This window comes from Rhipicephalus microplus, unplaced genomic scaffold (genome assembly GCF_043290135.1).
Source record: "Rhipicephalus microplus isolate Deutch F79 unplaced genomic scaffold, USDA_Rmic scaffold_15, whole genome shotgun sequence".
Classification (NCBI taxonomy): Eukaryota; Metazoa; Arthropoda; class Arachnida; order Ixodida; family Ixodidae; genus Rhipicephalus; species Rhipicephalus microplus.
The window spans coordinates 7,407,867-7,420,016 of NW_027464588.1; the positions used below are offsets into that span (position 1 = coordinate 7,407,867).

Consider the following 12,150-nt stretch of genomic DNA (forward strand, 5'->3'; position numbering starts at 1 on the left):
GTTACTTTTCACAAAGGCCGCGTCGGCGAATAGGGCTCCAGACCCACACTTTCTCGCCAGGTTGATAAGTGACGTGTCGGTGTCGCAGGTTATAACGTTGTGCGTCGTAACTCTGCTGTCGGGCGATTCGCACGCGTGCTAGCTGCCGTGCCTCTTCAGCTCGTTGGGTAAAGGCTTGAACATCCGTGTCTGTATCCTCGCAGTCGTGCAGCAGCATGGCATCGAGCATTGTCGTCACTTCACGGCCATAAAGAAGACTAAATGGCGTGCTCCGTGTAGTTTCCTGCTGCGCCGTATTATAGGCAAACGTCACGTATGGTAGAACGTCGTCCCAATTTTTATGATCCACGTCGATGTACATACTAAGCATATCAGCAATTGTCTTGTTGAGGCGTTCTGTTAAGCCGTTGGTTCGTGGGTGGTAGGAGGCAGTTTTTCGATGCGCTGTTTCACTCAACTCAAGCACTGACTTGAGGAGCATAGCCGTGAAAGCGGTACCTCTGTCTGTTATTATAATTCTAGGAGCGCCATGCCTCAGAACGATATTTTCAATGAAAAATCGTGCCGCTTCTACTGCGGTTCCACTTGATAAAGCATTTGTTTCTGCGTAGCGAGTAAGATAGTCCGTAGCGACAATTACCCACTTATTTCCAGTATGCGAAGTCGGGAATGGTCCAAGGAGATCCATTCCGATTTGTGCAAAGGGCATGGTGGGCACTTGAACTGGTTGCAACAATCCGGCTGGTTTTAAAGGTGGCGATTTTCGTCGTTGACAATCGAGGCACGTGCTCACGTAATGCTCTACAGTGCCTGGAAGCTTCGGCCAGTAGTACTTTTGTTAGATTCTGGCCAATGTGCGCGTGTATCCGAGGTGGCCCGAGGTTGGCTCATCGTGGCAAGCGCTCAGGATCTCATCGCGAATGGATGTCGGGACGACAAGTAAGTGGGCATTTCCGCTGGGGGCAAAGTTCTTCTTGTATAGGACACCACTGCGCAAGCAGAATGATGGCAAGCTCCTTGCAAATATCTTGGGAACGCTTGTAGACTGGCCGTTAAGAAAATTAATAAGAGGGATCAACTCACTGTCTTCTTTCTGCTTAGACGAAATGGTGACCGTGTCGACCACTCCTAAAAATGCCATGTCATCATCTTCTGAGACATCATCTTGCTTTATAGGCGACCTGGATAAGCAATCAGCATCAGAGTGCTGTCGTCCCGACTTATAGACGACCGTCATATCGAATTCTTGTAGGCGTAAGCTCCAGCGCGCTAGCCGACCGGATGGGTCCTTCAAGTTGGTCAGCCAGCAAAGAGAGTGGTGGTCGCTGACTACGTGGAAGGGATGGCCGTAGAGGTATGGGCGAAACTTCAGAACTGCCCATACTACAGCAAGACATTCCTTTTCCGTTGTGGAATAATGGGACTCGGCACTGGAAGGCGTCCTACTTGCATATGGAATCACTCTCTCGGCTGAGTCTTGCCACTGGACGAGTACAGCGCCTAAACCTACGTTGCTGGCATCAGTGTGGATCATGGTTGGAGCGTCCTCGTCAAAGTGACCAAGCACAGGGGGTGTCTGCAGGCGCTGTCGTAGACCGTCAAATGCTGCTTGTTCCTCTTCGCCCCATAAAAATGGAGCATCGTCTCTCGTTATGCGTAATAAGGGCGACGCTATGTGCGAGAAATTGGCCGTCTTACGGCCTTCTTGTCTGTTGGCACCGCAAATTTTCGGACGGCGTCGATCTTGTCGGGGTCCGGACGAACACCTTCATGGCTCACCACATGTCCTAAGAATCGGAGTTCCTTGAAACCGAAATGACATTTCTCAGGTTTCAGCGATAAGCCAGCGGACCATATTGCTCGAAATACTAATAACAGCCGTCTTAGATGTTCCTCGAATGTTGGTGAGAAAACAATGACGTCGTCGAGGTATACCAGACACGTCTGCCATTTAAGGCCTGATAGGACGGTATCCATCAGTCTCTGAAATGTTGCTGGGGCTGAGCACAATCCGAAGGGCAAGACTTTAAACTCGTAAAGCCCGTCAGGCGTAAAAAAAGCAGTCTTTTCTCTGTCCCGCTCATCGACCTCGATTTGCCAATAACCGCTTTTCAGGTCCATCGACGAGAAGAAGCGTGCATGCCTCAGCCTGTCAAGTGAATCGTCAATACGCGGTAGTGGATATACGTCTTTCTTTGTCACGCGGTTCAGCTTGCGGTAGTCTACAAAGAAGCGTAAGCTGCCGTCTTTCTTCTTAACTAGCACTACCGGTGATGCCCAAGGGATTTTTGACGGCTGAATGATGTCATCATTGAGCATTTTCTGGACTTGTTCTTGGATTGCTTCGCGTTCTTTCAGTGCCACGCGGTATGGGTTTTGTCGAATTGGTCTTGCCGTCTCTTCCGTTATAATTCGGTGCTTTGTCAGTGGCGTTTGATTTACCCTCGAGGTCGACAAAAAACAATTTTCAAACTGTCCGAGAATATCTAGAAGACTCTGCCTCCGCGCTGGCGATAAATCTGTGCTCACGTCGACAGGCAGTGGTGTTGAAGCGGCCGGTGTCTCTGCCTGTTGTACTGCGAAGCACTCGCGGAATTCTACAATTTCTTCGAAGTATGCAACTGTGGTACCCTCTGCAATGTGTCGACGCTCGTTGCTGAAGTTTGTCAACAGGACCTCTGCTTGCCCAGACACTACACTGACGAGACTTCTGGCAATAGCGATTCCTCGAGAGAGTAAAAGCGTCGATATTTGTTCCGCGACACCTTCTGCACTACGCTGCGTGTTACACGTGACAGAGACGAGGCGGCATGACAACGGTGGCATGGTCACGTCGTCAATCACGCGCATGGGATTGCGCTGCAGCACTGCGCTATGGTCCGCTGAGAAGGTCAGTACACCGTCCGGTATATTTATAATGGCACCGTACTCCCGCAGGAAATCCATACCCAAGATGGCCTGTTTACAACACTCAGCAAGAATAACGAAGGTTGCCACGAATGATGAATCCCCGATCTTGATTCGTGCGGTGCACTTTCTGGTAGGTGTCAGCAGCTGGCCTCCGGCTCCTCTAATTTGCGGCCCCGTCCATTCCATTTTTACCTTCTTGAGTTGGTCGGCCAGACTCGCACTCATTATTGAAAAGTCCGCACCAGTGTCGACCAGTGCGGTCACGTCGTGACCGTCAATTGAAAGTGTAATGTCGGCGGTGACAATCTCGTCTTTCGTCGGTTCATTCAAAATGTGCGGCACTTCATGCGGCGGTAATGGGGGATTTCCAATCTTCGGCAATTCGCAACCTTCCCCCCTAAGGTCGCTGCTTTTAGTTTCCCCGGCGTGGACTGGGAGACCTTCCTCTCGCCATGTCCGTGGTGCTACCCCTATCAGATCGGGGAAAATGACCTGGGAAGGGCGAGCGTGACCGGAACCCAGGAGAAACGTCTCGCGGAATCGTCGCCCTCGTTTCAACGTTGCGTCTTCCGTCGAAATAGCGCCGAGGGGTAGTGGACGGAAATCCTTGATACCCGGGCAACGCGATGAGGACAATACCGCACGATGTGGCCTGCTTCCCAGTCAGGGGTACGCCATAAGTCGGTTTTGCGGAGTGGGGGTCGCATCGGCGTCGACGTTTCCTTGTAGTACCAAGGCACTGTCGGCGGCTGTTGCTGGTGGTACTGTTGAGGTGGCGGCACGTTAGATCTAGGCTGTCGACGGAGAATATCTGCATATGTTGGCCTTACTATTTCAGTGTTCGGCTCGGGAAGTGAAAGCGCTTGCCTTATTTCTTGGCCAACAACTTCTGTGACCGACGCAATCGCGCAGTCATTCGGTGTGGCAGCGAGCTTCTTCACCTCTTCTTGTACAATTTCGCGTATCAGGTCACGCAAAGAACGCTCGTCAGGTGTCACGGTGGTCACGGCGGTTGCGCTGATTTGTCCGCTGTTGTTTGGACGGTCGTACTGGCGGTACCGTAGCTGTAGTGCGCGTTCTATGGCGGTCGCCTCCTTCGAAAATTCGTCGACGCTTGAAGGTGGATTCCGTACGAGACCAGCAAACAGCTGCTCTTTAACACCACGCATCAGGTGGCTGATCTTTCTGTTCTCGTACATATCGGGATCGGCTCGATGAAAGAGACGAGCCATGTCCTCAACAAACAATGCAACAGACTCGTTGGGCTTTTGTATCCGTGATTCAAGGAGTCGTGCCTGCTCCCGCCTTTCGGTGTTTGCGAAGGTGTCCAGGAACTTCCGCCGGAACTCGTCCCACGTTGACCACACGCGATTCGTGAACCACGTGCGAGCCCCGTCTTGAAGAGGGAAATACACGTACCCCAACTTCTGTGCGGCGTTCCACCCGTTAACGTTGGCTGTGCGCTCGAACTCCTCAAGCCAGTCATCTGCGTCCTCATATGTGTTGCCATGAAAGTCCACAGGAGTTTTAGGGGTGAAAACAGTCACCTGTGTCGTGCTTGGGCTAGTCATGGTGGGGCAACTGCTTCCTGGCGCGGTCATGTTTTCCGTCCAAGGACCGAACCCTGGGCTCAGGCCTAACAGGCGGCGGCTGGCGCGGTGAACGGGGGTTTCGACGAGCGGAAGTCTTTGTAGACTAGATCCCGGGCTGTTGGAAGGTGTCCTGGACATGCACCCAGCTCCTCCACCAATGTCACGACGCAGACACAGCAGGAGTTCGATATAGAAGCGCTCACTTTAATTAAAAATGAAAGGCGCTTGGAAAGAGGACCGGGCAAGAGCTTCGTCTTCCTCTCTGGCTGTGCGAGCTCTCCTCTGCAGGTTGAATGCGGCACCTGATGATAATAAGACAGTGAGTTGTGCACACGACACTGCAGTGGGAGAATAAGAAGCGTGCATTCACTCGAATTAAGCATAAATCAATTACCATCGAGCCAGCTATCCAGAGTGTTAAGGTAAATCTGTAGCCGTTTAGATAAAGTCTGAATGTGATGTGCGATTGCAAAAAACGCGACATCGTCTGCATAAACATAATTTGTTATGTTCTGGTGACGTGTAATGGTGCTCATTAGTGCATTAAATAGCACTGGGAAAACCACTGAGCCTTGCGGTAGCCCCCTCAATTGTGAGTGAGTAGATGATATATACCCATCTTTAAAACATTGAAATTTTCTGTCTGCAAGAAAAGTGCAAGCCTACGTTATTAAGCACGTTGGAAATCAAGCTATTCTAATCGATTCATAAAGATACAGTGCTCTACGGTGTGATATGCTTTAGCGAAGTGTAAAGTAATTAAAGCTGCAGATTTGTTACGTTGCCGAGAAAGTTGCATACGACTTTTCAAATGAACATGGATATTAAAAAATAAACAACCAGTCCTTAACCCAATCGGACAGAGGCTATAGACTGACCTCTCGTCAATAAGTTCATTCTTTGTATTTTGATTGTCCTATAAATCAATTCCACTAAAATTTAATGTCAATGTGATTGGTCTTTTGTTATCCAACTTGTATGCTCCAGTTTGATTTCAGAGCAACATTATCATTTTAGCAAGTTTCCATTCTGGTGGGATCCTTGCGTTCCCTAACAAATAATTCACAAGTTTCAGCAGAAGATTAGGCAATTCCAGAAGTAAGACCATAAATAAAAATTTTTTTTCATCTGGTCCTGCAGATGTCCTTATTCGGCATCGTACTTTGTGACTTACTTCAGCTAACATTTTTTTTAAATCCAAGTGATATACTAGCACAAAGCGAATAGCCGAAAATTTAGCAGTGAAGCAGTGCTTTAAACTTGGCACCTCGTCTTCTGGAAAGTAGTTCATTTCTTCCGGCATAAAGACACATGATTGTCAGGTGAAAGGCGTTGTCAGTACTTTCTTTTTCACGAGCTATGGGAACAAATCACGCTCATTTTTTTTAATTTGAAAGGGTAATTGTAATGTGAATTTTCGTATTTTTTTGCACGCTTAATAGTACGCTCTAATACAAGAGCACGCAATGAATAGTATTTCCAGTTTGTTGAGTACTGATTATTGAGAAGTTTTTTAACGGAATTTAGGCTTCTATAATCCCGCGTAAATTCATTCTTCCACCAAAAAGATGAAGGTCATTTACTCAATCGAATAGTGAATTCAGAATTTTTTCTAGATCTCTTTAGCACATACCCATTTGTACATGCAATCTCGTTAGCACTCGCATTTTGAAATTTAGAAATGGCAGAATGCAGGCAGGCATGAAATTTACCATGGTTTTCATATGTGCGTGTTGGCCGATCTAAAGTTATGACTCAACAAGTAATATAAAAAACAATAAGAAGAAGATCGTTGTTAGTTGTTGAGTAAACAACAGCCGATGACAAAAGATTGATTGCATTGAAGAAAAAGGGTCAATCCAATACTCAGCAAGTCTGACTTCGGACAGATGTTACGTGGCCTTTATTCGGACACGAGAGGTTGTGGTCAATGATGTATTCGCACAGCCGCCTTCCTAAAAATTTGTCCTTAGCTCCCAAGACAAATGCAGTGAATTAAAGTCTCCTGTGAATACAGTTTTTCCTTCAACAGGCTGCCAAAAGACTGCCAACGTGACTAGTGCTTTAAACACCAGAAAGAAATTGACAATTAACAAATGAAAAACGCCTGGTATCCGGGGAGACACAAAGGTATTGCTACTATTTCACACCCTGAGTCTAACATTCTGAAGGAAATTTTTGCCCTATCGCATACTTTGCTTGAAACAATTATCATTAAACCACATCACTCGTTTGACGATCTAATCGAAAAAGAAAAGAAACCGATCGTCGTCTTCTTTTTCTACTGCATGATTAGTGTGGCTGATATAGTATATTAAAGAAAGGTTAAAAGATATAAAGACTGTTCTAACATGTTTCAGAGGGTTACAATATCAAGCCGCACCAATAATGGCACCACCTTTTGTAGTACTATTACACCCTTTAGGGAACATCTGTAAATAAATAGGGCATTGGCAACAGAGAAAAAAATTACCCGCTCAAAGAGAAATATTACCCTAATGAACGGCCCTTACCAACTTAAAAAAAATGAGGGGGACTGTGTCACATATTTCTGTTTGAAGTCTAAAGAGAAAGTTTTGCGCTGGCAGTCATTGATGTACCTTGCATATAAAGAAAGCCACACTACTTAGCACTGGTACACTTCAAAAGTTAGAAGGGTCCTGCTTCACTACTCACCAATGATACAAGTAAAATGCTGAGCGAGGGGAAATTCGGCAATAAGGCGCATGTCATTGAAATGGCTTTTGAAGACAGTACACGAAACGCCAAGCACACACGGCAAATTTGACAATATTTAGAGGAAGACTGCGGTCGTCGAAGGGAAAAAATTGCTTGATTTTTAGTTCAAATATTTGACAATAATGGCAGAAAATGCAATTGTACTTTCTGCGTTTTTATGTTCCTTTTCCAAAACGTTTGCGCCTGTTATACCCATATTGTCGGCTGCACTGAAAGTGGCGCCTGTTATATTCACCATCAGGTGCCATAAACGCATGAACACTGTTTTTTACCTATCCTGCATGAACTCGCGAATGACAGAATTTTATTTATTTTACTTGTCGATATCGTAATGTGCCGCAACTTGATCAACTTGTGTTCGGCGCTTCACTTGAGGTCAACAGTGAGACTGTGGTCGTAAGAGCACTTATAACCTTCTTGTAAATTATTCGACTCGATGTAGAATATAGCACTTGGTCAACTTGTAGCAACGGTATATAATCACAACCACATATCAACATCGTTATCCATCGTGTGGTTGCTTTCCTGTTTCCCTACCCCGGTGTAGAGGAGCAGGCAAGAGGACACTGTTACTCACGCAGGCCTCTATGCTTTTCTGGGAATCGAAATCCCTCTATCTAGGTGGATTTCAGCTTTTTCATTCAAAGAAGGCGTCACCTCTACGTCATGTACTGTACCACTTTATTCCTCATCCATATTCCCAGAGGGGAATAGGTATGACGAATGAGCCTTAAATTTCCGATATCTTTCCTTTGTTCATAGTGAGGCCTTGGTTCTCGAAGACTTGATGTATTTAGGCTGTATGCAAGTGATTATTATTTAGCTGGCAGCTCGTAATATATTCACGTGGTGCGTGACGCTAACAGGCCGAAAATTGTTCTAAACTCAGAGTCAGGGCTACTAGCAGCCTTGACTCTGAGATTGTCTGTCTAAAGAGGATGCCTGCCTAAAGAGGACAGATGGATTACCGCTTACAGCAAGGTACGTTTTTGCCTACTTTTCTTTTTTTCGTAGACTTTCTATGCATCATTGTCTGTTAAGATTATTTATTATATTGTATAACAAAGAAAACCAAGCTCTTGAATTTTCACATCTTTCAATCAACTATTTAGGTTGCGATTATTCGCTATTGTGGCCTGAGGTGCTAAAGATATTTTAAAAAGATTTATAAAAGTGATCAATATAGATAACCAGGAAAGATTGAACGTGTAAATGTAAACAGCAAAAAAACGGGACACGTTCTAACGAAAATTGCATCTTAGGTTGTGAATGTGGATGACACTCCGCCCTCTGCACCGTTGACATGGTCATATATCTTGCGAATGATGTCGATCTCGTCAACTACGGCATTTGTAACCATGTCTATGAAGGCCAGAACAATGACAGCGACGAGGCAGACACCCCCGAGGATCATGACGTGCTCCTTCACGTAGCGGTTTGTCGCGTCGGGGCAGCTTCCCGTGTGAACGCGGAACCAAGCCTCGTGATCGGACAAGTTCAGTACGCTGCGCCCACAGAAGATGCCAGTGAAGGTCGACTCGGGGCGGCAGCACGACGGCGGCACCGAGCACCGTTCTTGGCTCGGGTTCGACGCGTCACAGTGGAAGTAACTGCAAGGACAAGTTGAATGAAGATAAGATGAGTTAAGGAATTGGATACTTGTGATAGGTTAAGTTTTTTTCCAAGCATCGAAAACCCACGAACTGTGCTGACCTGTATAATCATTGATACTATAGGCCATCCTATGGGTGGGTTTGGATACGCCATATTGGGGTGTTAGCTTTGCTTTTTTGCATCTTTAACAGCTAAATGAACAGTGCTGTGTTCAACACATACGCACAAGAAAGTGCGGATCAATGCATTTTGACGTTCCGTGACAATAAAGGAACACTGTTGTGAAACAATGATTTCGTCTAGATTGACAAACTGCACTCTGAAAACTCTGGTGACATTTGTTTGACTATCATAAGCTCATTATTAGAGAAGAAGATTGAGGTTGAAGTTTTGTTTTTAATTTTCCCAGTGATGCGGTTGCCACCGGGGGGCTGAGGTGTCTAGTCGCACCTCACATGGGCTCCTGCTCTTATTGCTATTTTCTTTGCAACCCTGCCTGGACACTGCTCGCATTTGGTGACCTGGGATTCCTCACGTTGCAGGACATGGTTTGATACCAGACTCATTGCAGTGAGTGTACTTTTTTTACTAGATATTGAACTCTAAACATATTGTGCCTGTTCGGTGGGACGCAACATCGCCAAGGAATTCAGAGGTCGCGCTGCACGCGAACGCCGCTGTGGCACGAGGACGGGCCTGCGAAACGAGCTGGGCGCCAGCGGCTCACAGGTGCACGAGCACGCTGCTCACGCAACACAAAGACGCAGCGTCTGAGGTAAAGTGCTAACGCTCTCATGGAAACGCAGACGCCTAACCCACGTCAAGAAAGCCCGAGTATGATGCAAGTGCACAACACGGAGGGTACCTCAAGAACGGCATCACAATGAACGTTTGATGAAAATAGTGGCAAAACGACAGGCAAAGCCCACATTGAGTGGCTTCACGCTGGCCGTAAAGGCAGGTCAGCCAAAAAAGACAAGTCAGCCGAAGAACGAGCTACGCAACCTGTGAAGCCAGACGCCGAATCTCAACCGCAACGTCAACGCAGCACTAGGATGTGGCCATTCCCTGCTGATGACTTAAAAATTGTATCGGCCCGCAACCAGGACTAGATCTTTCAAAACGAACCCTAATCGAAGTTACACATGCCATCGGAAGATCCAGTGGCTTGACCAGCAGGACTTCTATGACCATGTGCGAGTGCAGGTGGAGAAAGTAGAGAATGTGATCATCGCAAGAACAGCGGGTACTGAACGAGCTTCCCAACTGCAAATTATAAATGCTATACAGCTCGGTGAAGCAATATATCAAATAAATCCGCACACTCGACACCCCAATGATGTGTGCCGCGGAGTGATCTACGGCCTCGAACCAGGAACAAGCCCCACAGAGATTGTTGCAGGACTTCGCGTAGACCCAAGATACAACGTCCTTGGCGCGCGCATGCTGGGATCTTCCACAGCTGCAGTTATCACTTTCGACGGGCAGCACGTTCTTTTTTACGTAACGTACCTCAGTGGAGACTAGCGATGCAAGCAATACCGGAAGTCCATCCAATATTGCCGAACCTTTGGCACCATAGGTCACCGAAAAGACATCTGCCCTCAGCCGAAAGTGAACTTCTGATACAAATGTGGCCACGACAAGGACACAGAACCACATGACTGCCAACCGATGTGCAAGATCTGCGGAGAAGACCATGAGACTGCTGGAAAAGAATGCAAGAAGAAATTCCGGGCAACTCCCCTCCTTATCAAGTAAGACGACAGCAGCTCGATAAAGCTCGCTCCCGTGAGAATCGCTGCAGTGCTTGCACCAATGATTTACCCGGGTCAGTTATCACACCAGAAATTTCACGCGCCCCCTTTTTTCCCCCAAAATTTTACCGAAGTCTCTCTCGCTTTAAGAAAAAAGGTCGCTCTGGATCCCGCACGCTATCATAGTCTCGCTTCGTTAGGGGAATCAGTTACGCCACCGCGGTGACTGGTAGTGACGGGTCCAGTTCTCTAAATACTACAAGTGCCTCGACCATCTCGCCTGCTCAGACAGCGACCATCCGGGCTCTAAAAAATAAGGTCCAAGATCTACAACGGAGGGTACAACAACGCCCACCAGCCGAGTGTAGCACACTAGAACTTGACGACAGGATACTAAAACAGACGGAAGCCAGAATAATGAAGCGGGTAGAAGAAAGACTGCAAGCACATGAAGCAAAGATGCTCGAACTCGTCGAACTACGCCTTGAAGCTTTCGAAAAAGCCCTCCCTGTGAAACTCCTCGCATTCATAGACATAACCATACAGAAAGTGGTTACTAAAATTTTGGAAAAGGTAGAACCACTGACCCGTACTGTAAGCACGCTCGACGCCAAGCTTGATGGCTTCATGGCACAACAGCATAACTTCATAACATATGCATACAAAAATTTCGTTACCCATGAGCAGCTGGTGGAGCAATCAAGGACCAAGCGGAAACAGCGAAAGACTTTAGGGGAGGAAACTGCAGTGGAAATTCGATCGACAGCACTAAACGACCAGCACCAGGCGGGAATCAACTGCCAGAATGGCAGTTCCCGCACATAGACAGTCTGAGCCACTCCCCGCTCTTCGAATTTGGCACTGGAAATGCAGATCCTACAGACCTCGTTCTGCAAGCATGCAAGAATATGTTAAAACAAATAATCCAGATACGATCACGTTGAAGGAAACCCACACAGAAAAAATCAAGCTCCTTGGCTACAGCACTCCCACATGCTCATCCGGCACTGCAATTTTAGTAAAGAAGACTCTAACCGCACAGCCTTATGAAATTGAAGACATTGGCATCGAACACACCATCGTGGCGATAATCCCCACTCGGAAGACTCAACAAAACTTATACCTGACCAACCTTTACAGCCCTCCGCGGGAGCAGTTACACCAATACAACCACTTCGTCCACGAGCTCCATCAAATGGTTAACGGCAGCCGACTCGTCATAGTTGGGGACTTCAATGCTCCACACACGGCCTGGCGCTATCACAGCACCACCAAGAAGGGGGCGCGTGTTTACGACGCTGTACAGCAACACGGTCTGACGCTGTGGAATGACTTGCTCCATCCAACCCGAGTGGGCAACAGCGTGTCGAGGGATACTAATCCTGATCTCACGTTCGCTAAAGACGTGCACAACGCAACGTTGACAAGGCTACCAGACACTCTAAGGAGTGACCATCACATAATTCAAATAGAGGATGAACAGGCCCACCGCTCACTCAAGACAGGAAAAGCTCGGCTCATGAACTGGACCGCCTACA

At 47.2% G+C, this 12,150-nt stretch overlaps 1 protein-coding gene across 1 annotated transcript in view; it reads right to left on the minus strand.

Annotated features, from left to right (window-relative positions):
- Positions 1-8,499: 8,499 nt before the first annotated feature.
- LOC142784749 (tetraspanin-33-like) overlaps positions 8,500-12,150 on the minus strand; it is a 32,811-nt gene continuing 29,160 nt past the window's right edge. The window contains exon 3 of the mRNA XM_075883249.1: positions 8,500-8,851. Within this exon, the coding sequence (XP_075739364.1) occupies positions 8,500-8,851 (352 nt within the window). The remainder of the gene's footprint in view (positions 8,852-12,150) is intronic.